This window comes from Trichechus manatus, unplaced genomic scaffold (assembly GCF_000243295.1).
Source record: "Trichechus manatus latirostris isolate Lorelei unplaced genomic scaffold, TriManLat1.0 scaffold00003, whole genome shotgun sequence".
Lineage (NCBI taxonomy): Eukaryota > Metazoa > Chordata > Mammalia > Sirenia > Trichechidae > Trichechus > Trichechus manatus.
In genome coordinates this window covers 17320099-17341469 of record NW_004443939.1, presented here as the reverse complement: position 1 = coordinate 17341469, position 21371 = coordinate 17320099, and the positions used below count along the sequence as shown (strand labels likewise).

General features: G+C 36.3%; 1 protein-coding gene across 2 annotated transcripts in view; it reads right to left on the bottom strand.

The window, feature by feature from the left end:
* LRRC7 (leucine rich repeat containing 7) overlaps positions 1-21371 on the bottom strand; it is a 348184-nt gene that overhangs the window by 37727 nt on the left and 289086 nt on the right. For both annotated transcript variants that reach the window (XM_023730981.1, XM_023730986.1), the window contains one exon: positions 4527-4748. In XM_023730981.1, coding sequence (XP_023586749.1) covers positions 4527-4748 — 222 coding nt within the window. The remainder of the gene's footprint in view (positions 1-4526; positions 4749-21371) is intronic.

Sequence of the window (21371 nt, the reverse complement as noted above, 5' to 3'; positions counted from 1 at the left end):
TAATAAAACTTTTCGTTTATTCAGTTCTTTAGCTCTGCATCGAAGCTAGAGCAGATTTAGTTAATACCATTTGACAGAAGAGGGCACTGATCACAACAGGCAAGCATCTGAGATCACATAGTTAATTTAATGGCAAGATTGGGACACAGAACTTGAGTTTTGGGTCAGATAAACCTAGGCTAAAATTCCTACTTGATCAATTATACCAGTTGCTGTTGAGTCAATTCTGACTCATAGCAACCCTATAGGACAGAGTAGAACTGTGTCATAGGATTTCCAAGGAGTGGCTGGCGGATTTGAACTGCCAACCTTTTCGTTAGCAGCTGTATCACCTAACCACTGCGCCACCAGGGCTGCTGATCAATTATACTTTATGCAATCTACTTATTTTTGTTTTAGCCTTGGTTTCTTCATTTGTAAAGAAGAGAATAAGATTGTTGTGAGTATTAAATGAAATAGTATGTATAAGCAGGACTAGCTAGTAATCAGTGGGGCCCAGAGCAAAATCAAAATTTAAGGCTTCTCGTTCAACACTTACTAAGAATTACAAGATGGCGACAGCAGAGCATTTAAACCAGGACAAGAACCTTCTAAGTGGAAGGCTCTGTGGGACTGCACAGGTTGCAAGTCCCTGAAGCCAGGCCTGCTTGTAAGATATATAAACCAAAAAAAGAAAAAAACCCAGAAAACCTGTTGCCGTTGAGTCTATTCCAACTCATAGCGACCCTATAGGACAGAGAACTGTCCCCACAGGGTTTCCAAGGAGCAGCTGGTGGATTTGAAGTGCTGACCTTTTGGTTAGCAGCCAAACTCTTAACCACCACACCAGCAGGGCTCCATAAGATAAATATATATAGTAATGCCAAATGCACAGCATGCACTCAACGTATGGTAATTGTTGTCCCTTACTATTCTATTTTTTATTCAGGTTTCTTTTTCCTAAATCACAAAATGTGCATTTGTTGTAATCAGATTTTTTTTTAACCTGTAGCATTTCAATAAGCACTTTTTTTTTTTAAGTTTTCAAGTTTTACTTTAAAAGAAATGATTACGCTTTATCATGCTGTATAATCTTTCTTTGTGCTACGTTTTTGTTATCTGCTCGCACCTTAAAATTATGAGTGATTTAGGTTTTTTCCATGTTGCATTTGACCAAATTTAACATTGTTGTTTTGATCATTTAAGCAGAAGTTTGTTTTTCTCTTTATGTTTTTTTTCATGCACCACCAGAAATGCCTTATGAAAACACAGTGTTTTGATTTATATGCCTGAAACCTATATTAGAAATTTTCAGTTACCTCATTGGTCTTTGCCCTTAAATCACTTATCTGTAATTTTGATGTGATAGTTCATGCAGTCTTTAGATGTTTTAAATCATTTTCCCCATTTTTTCCTTCTGAAATTTGGAATAAAATTCTTGCTTTAACACACACACACACACACACACACACACACACACACACACACACGAAGAATGTGAATTTTCAAAAGAAATGTAATTTAGAAAACTACATTCCTATATGAAATATTTTTGTTATAAGAGTGAATTACATAACCTCTTTTAGCTTCTTTTTTATTTGTTTTCTGTTTGTTTACTTGTTTATTCTGTCACCTAAGGAGGTTGAGATTGATAATAATTAATGTCCCTTCAGTACTTTAATTCTCAAAATCTTTAGCTTATCTTTGGACTTATTGGAGAATGAGTGAGTGCCTCAGAGAATCTCATGAGACTATATATTTGTATTCCATGCTCTAGCTTATACAGTGATTTGAAATATTGCATCTTCTATTTATATATTCTTAGTTTTAGGCTTACTGTGTGTGTGTGTGTGTAGAATTACATCATTTAACTCTCACAAAAATCTTTTGAATGTTGTTGGTAGGTAGTAATATTCTCATTTTATAAGCAGAGAAACAGACCTCAGAAGAGTTAATGACTTGCCAAGGACCCATAGCCAACAAAAGTAAGCATGACAAAAAAATGTTGAAATGGCAAGTGTTTTGTTATATAGATATTTACCACAATAAAAACAAAAAAGTAAACACGATATGAGAACTCTAAATTCTGATTGCTAGTCTTAGTATTCTCTTTCCTTTCATGCTATAGAGATAAATGAAGAAGTGGAGAAGTTCGGGAAAGAAAAAGAAATAAGCAAATCTATGTAGTCAGTAGTGTATTGGAAGATGTTTAACAGCTGGTTAGGGGCTGGGGGAGCCCTAGCTTGTACTGCTTGATGATGTCCATGATATAATTATTCCCACAATTTTAATCTACCAATGTGATGTCATTGAAGGTGGAGCTGGGAAGAGATGTGCACAATAATGGGCTAGGATGAGCCACGCTCCAGCACACCACAGGCAGTGGACAAATACGCTGAACTTTGAAAAACGTTATAGGAAACTCTCTGAAGATTTATAACTGAGTGGTGGAGGGGAGAGGCGCATAGTTCTGGGCCAGTGCTAATTGTTTAAATGTTCCTTAGGCTTTCTCCTGCTCCCTCCAAAGTTTTTATCTCAGCATTCCAAACTATTCAGCCTGAAGACAAGGCAGAAGAAGCCAGGAAAGCAAAAGGTATTGTGTCTAAGTCCCTTCATTAACATAGCCACACCCCTCAGTTTGGAAGGCATCTAATGTTGTCAGAGCTGTGAAACAAAACATTGACAGCTACTATAAACACATTCCCTGAAAAAAAATCATGCTATTTTAAATTCAGTAAGCACATAAAACTTTAAAACTTAGTGTAACGCTCTCATTAGTCAAACTATAAAATCTATGTATTTTTTGAGAAATAGTGTCAAAGTGACATTTAAATTTAGGGCATTCAGAGTAACTGCGTCCTACTACTAAACCTACTATTCAAAGTAGGTAAAAATATTGATCTTAATGTATTTTTAAATGCATTGATTCTGAAAGAAAACAAAAAAATGTAGCTACTAACAGGATGGCGCAGGACCAGGCAGCGTTTTGTTCTGTTGTACATAGGGTCACTATGAGTCGGAACTGACTCAACGGCACCTAATAACAACAACAGAAATAGGAATAAGCCTAGGAGGTAGAAGTGGTTTGCAATCAACTGCTAACCAGAAGATTGGTGGTTCGAACCCACCAATTGGTACCACAGAAGAAAAGGCCTAGTGATCTGCTTCTTTTACGATTACAGCCAAGAAAACCCTATGGAACACTTCTACTCTGTAACACATGGGGCCGCCCATGAGTTGGGGGCTGACTTTATGGCAGCTAACAATAACAACAGCTACTAATAGGAATAACTAAATCAGAGAACAGGTTTATGTTATATTTGTTGGGAGGGGATACGAACAATTTTTAACCTTCTAAAATGCCTTTGGTAAAGCATAATTTAAAACTTTATTAACTCTTTTGACTCTGGAGAATTAAAAACCTGACATCATTATCTTATTAAAGGTACCTGTTTGGTTTATTATACCTTTAATCCAACATTTGACATAGATCAAGGTAAAAGAGGAAGAGTATTCTCCTGAAACAATATCCATGATTCTGAGAATGATTAAGATGTAATTTCAGCTTCAAGGAAGGTATTAAGAAATAGTGGAGATGTCTAGAGCAGTTGGAATCCAAATGATAAATGGCTTTTAACAATATTAAGGAAAAAACCCTAGAGAATGAAGATAATCTTGTTTGATATGTTTAGAAAATAAGGTGGGGTGATACGTGAATCTTTGAGTAAGTGAAACCTTTATAAACTAAATTAAGGAGTTAGTTAAGTTAGTGGGAGCTTTGCCTAATGATCAGAGAAGCATCTGAAGTATGAAATGAGAGAAATTAATTTTATGAGAGTATTGAGATCTTAATGTCTTACTTTCTGAGCCTTATATAATTCAGTAGACAAGATCCTATTCAATTTTCTGATCCTAAGGAAGAAAAACTGGTTCTACACTGGAAAAGCAAATTCTATTTTTAGATAGCCCAAAAGGAACAATTTTTTGCTACAGGGCATTTGTCAGTAGCTTTTGGAGCATTTCAGAGACATTTCTTATTTACCATTTTCTTCAAAGCAAGGATTTATCTCTGTATGGTTCAACTTAAAAAAAATATCTTCCTACTGATAGACAGGAATAATACTGATTACTCTTCACACTGTAAGTTTCACCAGAGGCCTTGGTAAACACACCTAATCCATTGAAGCTCTTTGTAACATTCAAAAGCTGTGCTGTAGAGCTCAACTGGAATTGAGAGTGAGTAGGAGAGGGTATAGGATAGTACTAGAAAAACTATTCTGATTCATTAATTTTTCCTTATGTGAAATGGGCTTTTCACCAACCATCATGTCATACATGTTGTGGTCCTTAACCACCAAAGATAATGATAAAATCTTCACAAAGATTTGTATATCTTTGTGTATAAGACATACAAGTGCTCCACCTTATTCAACATGGTGACAATGATACTGTGTCCCAGACTGTGTTAATGAAGGAAGGCAAACCATGGACTCTTTGGATTTTCCTAAACATTTCCTGAATATTTATCAATTATAAACAACTCTTACCTGCTCTGGGTATCCATCCATACTCCTTTGCCCTTTAGTTTGAATTAAGCACCGTCCAGGCTGAGGTCCCCGGGTGGCCTGTGAAGAGGGGATCTGAATAGGCAATGGTGACTGAAATTGCTGGATGGTCACTTTGTTTATATTTCCTTCATATGGCTGCTGTTCCCGGCTGCGATGCTGAAGGCTTTGAGATCCCATCAAGGTCTGGATGTGGCTGCCTGCCTGTGGAGAAGATAATCTGTCAGGCGAAGATTCATAGTGCTGAAAGCATGTGATTAAAGTAGAGAACACGCACAGAATACCTCTCGGGTAAAGTAGTATCGTTTGGGCTTTCAGCCACGGCTGGAAAGGATAATGAAAAAACAGTAGGGGTTTGCCTACTGCGGTTTGTGAAAATGTTAATATTGGAGCAAGGTCGCATTAAATACATTTGTCGTTATCTGTGGCTTGCAGAGATTATTTTAACCCTCGTTTTAGGGAACAAAATTCATCCTGAAAAATCTCAAGAAGAAAAAGAAGTCACAACTTAAATATAAAGTGGAGTTCTATCTAGCATTTGATTTTGAACAATGCCAGGGAGAGAAATGTAATATATGAAATATTGGGGGGAAAAGAACCTGGTTCCTAATTCTGTGGCAAAATAATTGAATTGCTTATTTTCTTTTATGCCACAGGTGCTTAGTAAGCTTGTTCAGGTGAATATAGCCAATATTTATTACTTTTCTACATTACTAAATCAAGAGTATGGGCTTTAGGATCTTTAAGTTACATTAAATATGAATCATTTGATAAATTCCAGTAAGTATCTGTAGCCTGTGTAGTCACTAGATTTGAAAAGGTCTTCAAAGTGAGCTCTGCATGCAGATTATCATCATGAGCTTTCGGAGAGAGATGCATCAGGACCTCTTAGTTAAAGTGATAATGATCATTTCTCAGTCCTCAAAGGCTTGGAGGAGAGAGGGCATGCTCACTGGAGCCTCCCATCTTAAAACCATACTCCTGCTTCCTTGTTTAGTCCCATTTTTTCACCTTTATTCTAGCACCAGATGTCTTTTCCACAAAGGAAGCAGTGATGTTTGTGAGCTGGTAACCTAGAATATGTCTTTTTATATTAAGTACATTTTAGTATGAACGTCTAACAGAGGAGGTGAATGCTTAACATTAATTCTTTTACACATACATTTTAGTGCAATGCTTGGTACTTTACCCATTACTGCTGAAAGATCTAAGAATTTACTTTCAGAATTCATTTTCTTTCTTGTTGCTTTTTTAAGGATAAGTAATTTGGCATTCAGAAGTGAATTTTACTTTAGCATTCATTAGCTAGGAAAGCTTATAAATTCTCCTGACTAATCAAGATTCTTGATTACTATGGGAAAGTCAAGTTGGAGGAATAAAGGAGTAATTATTAAGCAAGTATTCAAGGAAGAGATTATTTTTAATTATTTTAAATTTCTTAAAGAACAGCAACATAAGAAACGTAAGGAACCTAAAATGATAATGGAAAATAATTTGAAGAGGTAAGGCATATTACTGGATTCCAAAACAAGATGTACTTTCAGTGCAGAAAATATTCAAAATTATTATTTGACGATATATATATATATATATATATATATAAAAACAACGTTTGTTTGATTACATTTTTAGATTTCCAACTGACTGTCTTGGTGTCATGTACCAAGTTTTTACATTAAAAAAACAGTAAATATATCTGAGTTATGAAAAATAAGACGAAAATATATAAAAAGAATTCCAAGTTTTAATAGCACAATGTGAAAACAATTATCAATCCAACACTGTCCAACACAGTTAACCAGCAATCACAAAAGTATAACCTCAAAGACACATAAAACTGAGATAACTTCATAAAGGGCTAATGTCTATTTCTCTGCTATTGTATCTATACCTTTCTCAGAAATCTTAATAAAAAGAGATGCCACAAACTTCTCAGCCATTCTGGAAGATTTAACACCCATCTTGTCAACTTTCTCCTTATTGTGAATTCAATTCTCTCCTGCTTCCATAGAATTTCATGTTCTTTTGTTTGGTAAGACAGGAAAGCCATGATACACCTAGCATCACATTTTGAGCTGCTGTACTCTGAATGAACCCAGAAGTGTGCTGAGTTCCATACTTAGAGAAAATGATTTCCTGGAGTCAGAGGAGCTGGGGTGTAGGCTGTTTGACTGAAGCCGACTGACCTGGCTACTGAGAAATCAATTGATTTTTACATTTATGCCTGCCTCTCACCTCCACTGGTATAATTCTTGGTTATTCAGTCAGAACTTGAGCCAGCGGGAGAAAGGAAGACTGGCCTTAAATGAAAGTGACCACAGAGATAAACAAAGATTGTGTTTTTATACCCAGAAAAACTCAGAGGGATCCAGAACATAGTTTTGATTCTGTGATATGTAATCTACATGAAAGAATCAATAATGACTGCTTAATAATTACTTTGTTGATTAGAATATCTTAGTAATGATCTATCAAGGGCAAAAAATTAATTCTATTTTAATAGAGAACTGTAATAGCCTCCAGATTTATTTTTCTGTTCCCTCCCCCATGGGACAGTGTGAGCTCAAGTTTATGCTTTAATTTTGAGTTCTTTGAGGGCAAGCATATCCTATTCACGTCTTTAGTGACTGACACAGTAACTGACATTGAACCAATAATAGCTACCATCAAATACTTACTAGGTACCAGACAATGTGGTAAAACACTTTACACATATTAACTCATTTAATCCTCACAAGAGCATTAAGCAGTAATTATTATTATTATTCCATTTTACTGAGGAGGAAACTAAGGCTGGGAGGGGTTAAGTAACCTACCCAAGTAATTTAAACTACTGGTAACCAGCAAGACCAGGATTTGATCCCAGGCATCTGACTGCTAAAGGCCATGCTCTCAAATACTACATTATACGGCAGCCTCCTTCCCCAGTAATTGGCAACCCCCAGCTCCATAACTGAATGAATCAAAAGGAATCATGACAGTAAAAAAGGGACCAGGATGTTGAGGAAGGATATATTAATTTCTTTAGCAGCTCTCTAATTTGCCAAAGGATGATTCTCTACCTATTGAATTAGGTTTATTACCTATTTTAGATCCTATGACTTACAGCTTTATAGTTAAGCAAATATCATGGTGCGCTGTGTATTTAGTAATCTTTCCAAGGCTGTGAAGTAATGGAGCTCATGCTCTTGGATGGCGAGGCCAAACAAAATGTAGTCATGGAAGGCACGTGCTGTAAAATAACTCTGCAGCAGCAGCAGCAATGCTTTCACTCTCTCCTCAGTTATAGGCTGTGATGAATGGGGATGGGGAGTGACAGCTGTAGGGAGCAAAGCCAGTCTCTGACATTTTCTACATTTTCATCATTCTTTTGTACTTCATCATGAGCATCCTTATTTTCTCTATAAGCCTTTGTGCCAGTCAAAAGAATAAACACTAAATTTTGTGTGAGCTTAAACAAATGACACAAGACATCTAAAGGGACAGTTATGGTACAGAAGAAATGTAAAGAATAAGGTTTTTTTCTTTTTGACTGGCACAAGGCTTACAGAAGTAATAAGGATGCTCACGATGAAGTACAAAGGAATGATGAAAATGTCAGAGACTGAATTTCTTCAAGTAGATGGTTAGCTATGAGAACACGAACTCACACTGAATGGAAATTTGAACACGAAGGTTTCTGCAAAGTCTGTGTTACACATTTTGAATGATAAAAGAAACAGAGAAGATATGACACTTGTTTTGAACTTTCAAGGGGAGGTTGGGCAAAATAATATGCCTTTGAGGAGAATAGTGATAGAATATGGTGTTTTAATGCTGACCCAAAAACAAACTGTCAAAGTTTGCAGGGAAAAACTCCAATACCCATAGGAACCAAGGAAACATTTATGTCAAAACCATAGAGAGGGAAAAAAAGTTGACTTGATGCCAAATGCACTGTTCTTATCCTATAACTAATCAGGCTTATTAAATGGAAATTTGAAGAAAATGTGTGCTTAAAATTAAATTGTGTGATATAAAAAAAGTGCCTTTCTCACTACAGCAATGCTTTGGCTTGCACTGTTCACTTAGAAAAGAATGTCTGATTGAGAACAGTATTACCCAGTTTGGTCATCTGTTTTACTACCTATCTTGGCTCTTAAGCCACTTGGGGTGCTTCCAAAGATCAAATACAATCTCAAAGATGACAATTTATGCCACTGAGAATGTTCTAAAGAACATGAGTCAATCTCCAAAATTAAGTCTAAAAGAGTTCTAAAAATGCTTGGGAGCAGTGTCAACAACACAGCATCATCTCCAAATGATAACTCTGTAACTGATTTCAAGGAGTCAGCAGCACTCATTTAGATGAGTCAGATTCAGTAACTTCGTAAAAAAAAAAAAAAATTTGTTAAAAACAAAACCAAAAAACCAGTCCTATCACTTTCTATTCATGCCACGTGTTCTATAGTACCATTTTTTTTTTTTTTTAAATACAGGTTAAATTTTAAAAATTGTGGCAGTGGAACTTATGCTTCCAGGAAGATGGAATAGACATACTTTCCCCTATTTCTCCCACTAAACACAACTCAAAATGCTGGACGTTATATATAAACAAACATAAGAAAACTTGGAAAGGTGGAGAGAAGAAGGCAGATAAGCTAGACCTCAGGGCCTGAATAACGACATGGTGGTGAGTTCTCTGAGTTTTCTTTTTGCTTCATATATCCCAGTCTTTGAGTTGAAGAAGCAGGCAACCTGGAAATGCCAAGGGTTGCAGACAAAAAAAGGGCCCAGCAAAAGCCAGCTCTCTACAGTCAATGGACCAGGAAAGGAACAGACTAGCAAGACAGAAAACTTTTAGACAATAACCCTTCTATGGTAATCAAACACCATGGAAAAAACTACGGCCTCACACCAACAATGCCAGCAATGGCCAATTGGGGAGCCTAGATTTCCACCCTCCTTAGGATGTAACAAGTCACCCAACACCCTGCTGCATTGTGTCAGGGAAGGCCAAGTAAGGAGCTAGGGATTTCATCCTCACTGGCTGGTAACAAGTGCTCCCCTACTCCATGGTATCAGTGAAGACTATGTGAAGAACTTAGACTTCACCTGGGAATAATGAAACACATTTCTACATTCCCACTAGGGAGGTGTCAGAGAAGGTCTAGTAGAGACCGAGAACTTTCACCATCGTGCAGTGGTGATGAGGCCACCTCCACCATGGTATCCATGGACACCATAAGGGGAGCCAGAACTACCATCCTTGCCTAGCAATAATGACAATCCCTTGCCTCCAGTGTTAACAGACACTGAGTAGGAAAACTGGCCTTCTACTTCCACCTGTCCATAATGAGGTAGCGTCCCATCCTTCCTCTACTGGAGTGGTATCAGACAAAGCCCACTAAATCAGAAGGTTTAAATAAGATCTAGAGTCTTATAACATAATATGAAAATGTCCAGATTTCACCCAAAAACGACTCTTCATACCAAGAACCAGGAAGCTATCAAATGGAATGTAAAAAGACAACTGATAGATGCCAACACTGAGAAGACAGAGATGTTAGAATTATTTGAAAAATATTTTAAGGCAGCCATCAAAAAATGCTTTAGTGGTCAACAATGCATATGCTTGAAACGAATAAAAAAAAAGAAACTATCAGCAAAAAGAAGTAAAAGATGTATGGAAGAAACAAATGGAAATATTAGAACTGAAAAATATAATAACTGAAATCAAAGCTCAATGGATCAGCTCAACAGAAGAATATAGGGGACAGAGGAAAGAATCAGTGAACTGGAAGATAGAACAATAGAAATTACCCAATCTTAACAACAGAGAGAAAACAGACTGAAAAAAAAAAAAGCAAACAGTCTCAGGGACCTATGGGACTATACAAAATCTGAAGGAGAGGAGAAAAGGGCGGGGCTAAAAAAAATGGCTGAAAAATTCGGAAATTTGGCAAGGGAAAAAAACTTATAGATTCAAGAAGCAGAGTGAACTCTAAACACTGTAAACCCCCAAAAATCCACGTATACACACATCATAATTAAACTTCTGAAAACCACAGACAAAGAAAAAAACCTTGAAATGCCTTACGCCTATAGGGGAAAACAATTTGAATGCAGTAAGTGTCTCATCAGAAACCATGGAGAACAGAAGTAAGTGGCACAATATCTTTCAAGTGTTGAAGGAAAACAAAAAGAATTTGTTGCCAGCAGACCTATCGTAAGATAATGAATGGGTAAAGGAAATTCTTGAAAATGGAAAGCAAACAAACAAACAAGTGACCTTGATCAAAGAAGAAGAAAGAAAATGGCAAGCAAAAATATGGGTAAACACAATAAGCTTTCCTTCTCCCCTTGAATTTTTGAAATTATGTTTGATGGTTGAAGTAAAAATCATGGCACTGTCTGATGTAGTTCTAAATGTATATAGAGGAAATATTTAAGAAAATTATATTACAAAAGGAGGAGACAGAAATGACATAAAGGAAGGAAAGATTTCTAACTTACTTAAACTGATAAAATGATGGCACCAGTAGACTGTTGTAAGTTTTTTATATATAATGTTGACGGCAACTACTAAAAAAGCTATATGAAGAGACAATCAAAAACACTATAGATAAATAAAAATGGAATTCTAAAGAATTTTCAAATAACCCATAGGAGGCAGGGAAAAAAAAATAGAGAAACAAAAAAAAAAAAAGAAAGAAAAACAGAAAACAATAAATTAAATTGAGACTTCAGCCCTAACATATCAATAATTACATTAAATGTAAATAGTCCAAACACACAAATTAAAAGACAGAGATTGGCAAAGTAGATTAAAGATCATTACCCAACAATATACAGAGTATAAGCATAGAAAGTAAAAGGATGGAAAAAGATATATCATACAAATATTAATAAAAAAAGAAGAGGCTATCCGCTATATTAATATCAGATAATAAGTGTGTATGCACCAAACAACAGAGCTACAAAATATGTGAAGCAAAAGCTGATAGAATTGAAAGAGAAATAGACAAATCCAAAAGTACAGTTGGAGATTCCAACTCCCATTTCTTAACAATTGATTGAACAACCAGGCAGAAAAAAAAGGAATACTATAGAACAGCTTAACAACACTATAAACCAAAGGATCTAACTGGCATTTACAGAACACTCCTCCCAACAATGACTGAATACATATTCTTTTCAAGTTACTATGAAATATTTACCAAGTAGAATATATCCTACACCATGAAACAAACCTCAATAAATTTAAAAGAATTGAAATCATACAAAGTGTGTTCTCCAGCCACAATGGAATCAAGCTAGAAACCAATGGAAAGATAACAGGAAAATCTTCAAATACTTGGAAACTAAAAAACACACTTCTAAATAATCTATAGGTCAGAGAAGAAGTCTCAAGGGAGATTTAAAAAATATATTGAACTGATTGGAAATCAAAATTTGTGGAACATAGCTAAAGCAGTGCTGGGAGGGAAATTTATAGCACTAAATGAATATTAGTGCTAAAGAAAAGAGAAAGTCTCAAATCAGTAATTAAGCTTCTACCAAAAGAACATAGATAAGATACAGTAAAATAAACCCAAAGCAAGCAGAAGGAAGGAAATAATAAAAATACCATAAATTGATAAAGTTGAAAATAGAAAGAACAATGAAGGCAATGAATGAAACAAACAGCTGTTCTCTGAAAAGATCAGTAATATCAACAAAATTATAGCAAGACTGAGAAAGAAAAAAGAAAGAAGACACAAATTATTGAAATCAGGAATAAAGCAGAGGATATTACTACAGACCCTACAGACATCATAAGGGGATAAGGTAATACTACAAACCAATGCTGCACACATAAATTTGACAACTCAACTAAAATGAACCACTTCCTTGAAAAACAGTAACATAACTCTTCCAATATGAAATACATAATTTGAATAGTCCTACAACTATCAAGAAATTGAATCTATACTAAAAAAAAACTCAGAAAAGCATTCTTCAGGCCCAAATGGTTTCACTAGAGAACTAAACCAAATGTTTAAAGGATTAACACCAATTCTACATGATTTCTTCCAAAAAGTGGAATAGGAGAGAATACTTCCCAGTTCATTTTATGATGCTAGTATTACCTGCAGACCAATGTCCCTCACAAATACAAATGCAAAAATCCTTAACAAACTATCAGCAAACAGAACTGAGCAGAATTATATACCCAGTGGTGTTTATTCCAGTGATACAAATCTTGTTCAATATTTGAAAACCAATCAATGTAATAGACTGTATTAACTGGCTACAGGAGTCCCTGGATGATGCAAATGGTAAAGATTGGCTGTTCAAACCCCCTCAGAGGCACCTCAGAAGGCAAGTCTAGCACTGTGCTTCCAAAAGGTCACAACCTTGAAAACCCTATGGAGCAGTTCTATTCTGCACTCGTGGGGTTGCCTAGACTTGGAATCAACTCGATAGCAACAACAACAACAAACTGGAAGAGAAGAAAAATCATATGATCATATCAATAAAAGCAAAAAAGCATTTGACAAAATTCAACATTTGTTCATGATAAAAACACTCAGAAAAATAGGAATGGAGGAGAATTTCCTCAACTTGATAAAGAGCAGCTACAAAAAAACTTACAACTAATATTATTCTTAGTGGTGAAAAACTGAATGCTTTCCCACTAAGATCAGGAACAAGGCAAAAATGTCCACACTCACCACTGTAAGATTCCATTTATATAACTATTTTTGACAAAATTAAAGAAACCGAGGGGACTATAGGAATGCCAGGAAAACCGATGGCGGACAGGTTTCAGTGGAGCTTCCAGACTAAGACAGACTAGGAAGAAGGATCTGGCCGTCTACTTCTGAAAAAAATTGACCAGTGAAAACGTTATGAATAGCAGCGGAACATTGTCTGATATAGTGCCGGAGGATGAGCCCCTCAGGTTGGAAGGCACTCAAAATAAGACTGGGAAAGAGCTGCCTCCTCAGAGTAGAATCGACCTGAATGACATGGATGGAGTAAAGCTTTCATTTGCTAATGTGGCACAACTAAAGTTAGAAGAAACAGCTACAAACATCCATTAATAATCAGAACATGGAATGTACAATCAAGGAAAATTGGAAGTTGTCAAAAATGAAATGGAAAGTTTGAAGATCAATATCCTAAGCATTAGTGAGCTGAAATGGCCTAGTATTGACCATTGTGAATTGGACAATCATATGGTCTACTACGCTGGGAATGACAAATTGAAGAGTCATGACAGTGTATTCATCATCAAACAGAACATTTCAAGATCTATCCTGAAGTACAACGGTATCAGTGACAGCATAATATTCATCCTACAAGGAAGACCAGTTAATATGACTATTATTCAAATGTATGTACCTATCACTAATGTCAAAGATGAAGAAATTGAAGATTTTAGCAGTCTGAAATTGATCAAATATGCAATTAAGATGCAATGATAATTACTGGAAATTGGAATGTGAAATTTGGAAAAAAAGAAGGGTCAGTAGTTGGAAAAAATAGTCTTGCTGATAGCAACGATGCCAGAGATCGCATGATAGAATTTTGGAAGACCAATGATCTATTCATTGGAAATAGCTTTATTTTCAACAACATAAATGGCAACTATACATGTGAACCTTGCCAGATGGAATACAGAGGAATTAAGTTGAATACAACTGTGGAAAGGGACAATGGAACAGCTCAATCACATCAGTCAGAACAAGGTCAGGAGCCAACTGCAGAATAGACCATCAATTGTTCACATGCAAGTTCAAGTTGAAGATGAAAATATTAAAACAAGTTCTTGAGAGCCAAAGTACAACCTTAGTACATCCCACCTGAATTTAGAGACCATCTCAAGAACAGATTTGACACACTGAACACTAATGATCAAAGATCAGAAGACTTGTGGGATGACATCAAGGACATCATACATGAAGAAAGCAAAAGGTCATGAAAAAGACAGGAAAGAAAGAAAAGACCAAAACGGATGTCAAAAGAGACTCTGAAAGCTGCTCTTGAACATAGAGTAGCTATAGTGAACAAAAGAAGTGATGAAATAAAAGAGCTGAACAGGTTTCAAAGGGCGGCACAAGAAGATAGAGTATTATAATGAAATGTGCAAAGACTTGAAGTTGGAAAACCAAAAGCGAAGAACATACTTAGCATTTCTCAAGCTGAAAGAACTGAAGAAAAAATTCAAGACTTGAGCTGCAATACTGAAGGATTTTATGGGCAAAATATTGAACAACTCAGGAAGCATCAAAAGAAGATAGGAGGAATACACAGTCACTGTACTAAAAAAAAAAAAAAGTTGGTTGACATTCAGTTGTTTCAGGGGGTAGCAGCATACTGATCAAGAACCAGTGGTACTGAAGGAAGAAGTACAACCTACACTGAAGGCATTGGTGAAAAACCAGGTTCCAGGAATTGACAGAATACCAGTTGAGATGTTTCAACAAATGGAAGCAACACTGGAAAAACTTATTTGTCAATGCCAAGAAATTCAGAAGATAGCTACCTGGCCAACTGACTGGAAGAGGTCCACATTTATGCCCATTCCAAAGAAAGCTCATCTAATAGAATTCAGAAATTATCGAACAATATCATTAATATCACATGCAAGTAACATTGTACTGAAGATAATTCAAAAATGGTTGTGGCAGACAGGAAACTGCCAGCAATTCAAGCTGGATTCAGAAGAGGAAGTGGAACGAGGGATACCATTGCTGATATCAGAGGGATCTTGGCTAAAAGCAGAGAATACCAGAAAGATGTTTACCTGTGTTTTATTGACTATGCAAACGCATTCGAGTGTGTGGATTCGACTGTGTGGATCATAACAAATTATGGATAATATTGCAAAGAATGGGAATTCCAGAACACTTAAATGTGTTCATGAGGAACCTGTACATAGACCAAGAGGCAGTTGTTTGAATAGAACAAGGGGATACTGTGTGGTCTAAACTCAGAAAAGGTGTGCGTCAGGGTTGTATCCTTTCACCGTATTTATTCATATTCATATTCATATTTACTCTATGCTGATCAAATAATCAGAAAAGCTGGACTATATGAAGAAGAATGAGGCATGAGGATTGGAGAAAGATTCATTAACAACTTGCGATATGCAGATGACACAACCTTGCTTGCTGAAAGCAAAGAGGACTTGAAGCACTTACTGATGAAGATCAAAAACTATAGCCTTCTGTATGGATTATACCTCAACATAAAGAAAACAAAAATCCTCACAAGCGGGCCAATAAACAACATTATGATAAACGGAGAAAATATCGAAATTGTCAAGGATTTCATTTTACTTGGATCCACAATCAACCCCCATGGAAGCATCAGTCAAGAATCAAACGACATATTGCATTGGGCAAATCTGTTGCAAAAGAACTCTTTAAAGTGTCAAAAAGCAAAGATGTCACTTTGAGGACTAAGGTGCCCCTGACCCAAGCCATGGTATTTTCAGTCACCTCATATGCATGTAAAACCTGGACAATGAATAAGGAAGAACAAAGAAGAATTGATGCATTTGAATTATGGATATGGCAAGAAATACTGAATATACCATGGACTGCCAGAAGAAGGAACAACTCTGCCTTGGAAGAAGTACAGCCAGAATGCTCCTTAGAAGTGAGGATGGCGAGACTTTGTCTTAAGTACTTTGGACACGTTATCAGGAGAGACCAGTCCCTGGAGAAGGACATCATGCTTGGTAAAGTAGAAGGTCAGTAAAAAAGAGGAAGACCCTCAGCAAGATGGATTGACACAGTGGCTACAACAATGGGATCAAACATGGCAATGATTGTGAGGGTGGCAAGGACGGAGCAGTGTTTTGTTCCACTGTACATAGGGTTACTATGAGTCAGAACTGACTCAATGACATCTAACAACATCATAGAAATGCCAGGGGTTAAGGAATGGATGAAGGTGGGAGGGAAGTAGGTGTAGGTATAAAAGGATTATATGAGGGATCCTTGTAAATAGAAATGTTCTGTACCTTGACTATATCAGTGCTAATATCCTAGTTGTGATATTGTACTGTTTCTGAAAAATATGTAGTTTTTATGTTTTTTTTTTTTTTTTTGCAGCGCCTGTCTCAATACTCAGTTCAGTTTTAATCACTGTTCTGTATATTTGAATAATGGTCTGAAATCCCATAGGTGTAAGTCACTATTATGCTTTCAACATATGTATGTACAATCACTCATAATATGAATTTAGAAATAAAAATATGTCTACTTTTGTGAGTCTCTCTAACATTAACTATAAATCATTAGAAACCTGTAAGTCATTAGAAAGATATTTATAAAACTTCTGAACTTAGACATAGAAGCATGTGAAGCATGTGGTAAACAATTCGTAAGCTGACTTTGACCTGATATGCTGTGATAAAAGAAGACATAGCATAGATAATTTTTGTAAACTCTCCTTGAGACATAAATCCAAATAACCTCCCTAATCTCTAATCTTTAAGAAAAAATGTGATATTCAGGTAATCTCTAACCCTGAAAAAACGACACAATTTACTAGTCTTTGACGTCACACTGGCCCTTATTGTGTGAGGCCAAGGTGAGAATTTCACATATGTTATGGATTGAATTGTGTTCCCCAAATACATGTGTCAAGTTGGCTAGTCTATGATTCCCAGTATTCTGTGATTATTCACCATTTTGTCACCTGATGTGATTTTCCTTTGTGTTGTAAATCCTACCTCTATAATGTCAATGAGGTGGGATTAGCAACAGCTATGTTAATGAGGCAGGACTAAATCTACAAGATTAGGTTGTGTTTTAAATCATTCTCTCTTGAGATATAAAAGAGAGAAGTGAGCAGAGAGACATGGGGACCTCATACCACCAAGAAACAAGAGCGAGAAGAATAGTGTGTCCTTTGGACCCAAGTTCCTGCACTGAGAAGCTCCTCGACCAGGGAAGATTGATGAAAAGGACCTTCCCCCCGAGCCAACAGAAAGAGAAAGCTTTCCCCTGGAGCACCCTGAATTCAGACTTCTAGCCTTCTAGACTGTGGGAGAATAAATTTCTCTTTGTTGAAGCCATCCACTTGTGGTACTTCTGTTATAGCAGCACTAGATAACTAAGATAACATATAAACCCTGAGTTCCTACAAACCTTGAAACCCTGAATCACTGAGAGAAGGCAGAGGCAAAGTCATCTTTCTCTAGTCTCTTACTCTCTCTGGAGACCGAGAGCCTGTAGAGACTCTCCTTGCCACCGCTGACCTCCCACCTTAGCTACGAGGAACCTCTGCTGAGTTCGAGCCTCCCTCCTGAGACTTCTGGTAAAAGGTAAAAGCCTTAAGTCTAAAAATTTGGAGTCTAGCCATTTAACTAACATTGTAATTGTAACTGTTAATACTGATTCTCTGGTTCTAAATGAATGTTGTGAGGTCTTACTTGCGTGCCTTGCCGTGACTACCTTGCAATAAACTAAACAAGTTTATGCATGATAAACCTGACTATCTCTCTATTAATTTTCTAAGATTAAATCCTACATGAAAATCACTTTCATAAGTGGTTTTGGTGACAAGACTCAGGTTATTTTGTTGAAAATGGAGACAGCATCAAACAGAAGGGATGGAGAAACGTTAGATGATATAAACAGGAAGTTGGATGAACTATCATTAGGGAAACTGGGTAATGGTTACACTGATCTTTCTGTATTATTTCTTATAAGCTGGATTTTATCCTTTACTCTGTCAATTTTTAGTTATGCAATCTAAGCTCTCTGCTTAACACATGAAAATTGTAGATAGTAATAAATACTTCATAGCGTATTGTGAGGATTAAATGTGATAATGTAATACATTGAGTGTACTGCTTGGTACATAGTAAGCACTCAATTATGACAATGAAAATAAAACATTTTTATCTTCTGAGTAAAGGTCTGATTTTTCTTTGGCTGTAACAATAAATAAGCACCAGGAAAGAAACAGGTTTTAAACCTGTTTTAGTTAATTAATGATAACTTGCTTTAGAAAGTGTGCCTGAAAGTCATCCAATCAGTAAAAGCGCCTCACTTCTAAAGTTAGTCAGTCAGCAACAGTCTCACTCAAGTAACCATGCTTCCCCAGTTAAGGGTGAAAACAAAGCAAAACAAAACCGAAAAAACCCCATCCTGTTCCCTTGAAACCAAACCCGTTGCCCTCAAGTAAATTCCGACTCATGGCGACCCCATGTGTTACTGAATAGAACTGAGCTTCATAGGGTTTTCTTGGCTATAATTTTTATGGAAGCAGATGACCAAGTGTCGTTGGGTGGGCTTAAACTGCCAATCTTTTGGTTAGTAGCTGGGTGCCACCCAGGGACCCTAGTTAAAGGTCAATCAACCCCTAAATAACTTCTGAAAATACACAAATTCCTGAACTTCATACTTCCCCAAACCCTCTTTTGCTCAGACAGATCGTGTTTTACAGATTATTTGCTAACAAGCAATAAATTAAGCATTTCTTTAAGATATTGAGAAGTGACATTTTTTATGGGGGGGGCAGAATATATAAATAAAAAATAAAAACAATTCTGTAAGTAGAGATTATACTACCTACTCTTCGCTAATATGGCTAATATTTTAGGTTGCTGTGATTCATCTTCATTTTTCCCCTTAGATAATTCCTTCTCCATCACTGTATATGTTTTCAAGACCACTGTCCAGGTGACGAGTGCAGCCTGTTCATAGATAACTAATTTGTAAGGGATATTAACCCAAGATCTTGGTCTCATTAATGCCATATGGTTAGCAACAGAACTAAAGGACGCATTAGCTTGTCCATAATTAACATTTATTTTTACCCAAAACAATAAATATTATAATACCCATTGCTGTCGAGTTGATCGGACTCATAGTGACCCTATAGGACAGAGTAGAACTGTCCCAGCAAGTTTTCAAGGTTGTAATCTTTATGGAAGCAGACCACCATATCTTTCTTCCGTGGAGGGGCCAGTGGATTTGTACTGCCCACCTTTCAGTTAGCAGCTGAGTGCTTAACCACTGTGCCATCAGGGTTCCTAGATATTATAATAGCTATTATTAATTAAACACTTATATGACAGGCCCTGTGATAAGTGCTGGAGCCCTGGTGGCGCAGTGGTTAAGAGTTCAGCTGCTAACCAAAAGATTGGCAATTTGAATCCACAAGCCACTCCTTGGAAACCCTATAGGACAGTTATACTCTGCCCTATACAGTCACTATGAGTCGGAATTGATTTGACAGCAATGGGTTCTTTCTTGAGGGATAAGTGCGTGACATCTATGATCTCAGTTAATTTTCAGAACCAGTCTACAAGGTACGCATTATTGTCTTCGCTTTTCCCTGATGAAGAAACTGAGCAGCAGAGTTAAATATGCTATTGGGTCAATTAAAGACAGTTAAGGCTAACAGTTCTTTGTGCACTCCTACCTAAAGATTAAAAAAAGGCAAGATTTTAGTAAGAACTAAGAAAGAAGTTGAGATAATCTAAAGATAAATTTATAAATCAGGAATAAAGCAGAGGATATCGCCACAGACCCTACAGACATCATAATGATAAGGTAATATAGTCTATATATTCTATAATATATTATAGAATAATAGACTTTTTTTTGTATTACAGGTTTTATAAGGGTCATTCAGTGCATAGTTTTGTTTTATGTGTTAGTCTAATTATGATTTTGCAGGGCTTGTCTCAATACTCAGTGAAGTTTTATCACTTTCACAAATGGTTTTGGTAACAGAACTCAGGTTATTTTGTGGAAAATGGAGATAATTTCAAACAGGAAGGAATGGTAGGAATCTTAGATGATATAATCAGGAAGTTTGTTGAGATAAATTATTAAGAAACAAAATAAATAAAATGGACAAATTTAATATGATGAAGAATCTCTAGGTAGATGTCAATCATGCTTAGAGCTCCTGACGCTATTCATTCTGGGATTCACAAATGTAAGCAAAGAATTTGTAAACGTTTCAGATTAAAGAAAACGAAGGTTTTGGAAAATGAAGGAAAATGGAGTATCTAAGGAATATCTAAGAATTTTTATTTGTGTAGGGTCAAGAAGAACAAATTGAAGAGAACTCAGAAAATATGACTGGTGCTAGAGTTTCTCTCTCTTTTCTGCGAATTCAACAGTAGAACCAGTACCAAAAAGTACTAGATAAATATATATCAAATATGTTCTTTATATTAAGGGTTATTTTATATTTCAACAGGGCTATGCTATAGTGTTTTCTGAAAAAAAATTTTTTTGGTTGGGTAGGGTGGAAGAGATACAATATGTTAGTAGTATAACAGTGGTTGAATAGGCTGCAGAATCAGACAAAATTGGGTTCCAATCCTGATTTTGACACTCACTAGCTGTGTAATTTTGACCAAGCTTCTCAGCTCCAAGCCCCTATCTCCTTGTTCCAAGGATTGCTGTCAAGATGATATGAGAGTGTCTGTTAAGTACCTTAGTACAGTGCCTACTACATACTGTGGATATTCTATGACAACTCAACTATTAAGTTCAAGTATTTTTCTTGCTTTTTTTGCATTAAGCTAGGCCAGTTTTGATGCCCAAATCTGTGTTCTCCCATTTGAGTATTAGAGGACAAACTTGCACAACTTCATGAAGGGGAGCTCTGCAGTTTAAAAGACAAGGAGCAGGAAGATGTTCTTTCTCCTGCCCTAGTGTTTTGATGATACCACCTTATGCTGGAATAGTGCAGTATTCTGGGGGGAATTAAAAAAATTTGCTGATCTTGAATTTTTTAGAGTCAGATGCTAGTGCTATTACTCCAGTGCCTCAAAGGATAGATAAAAAGGTGAGGCAACATACGCACACCTATGTTCAT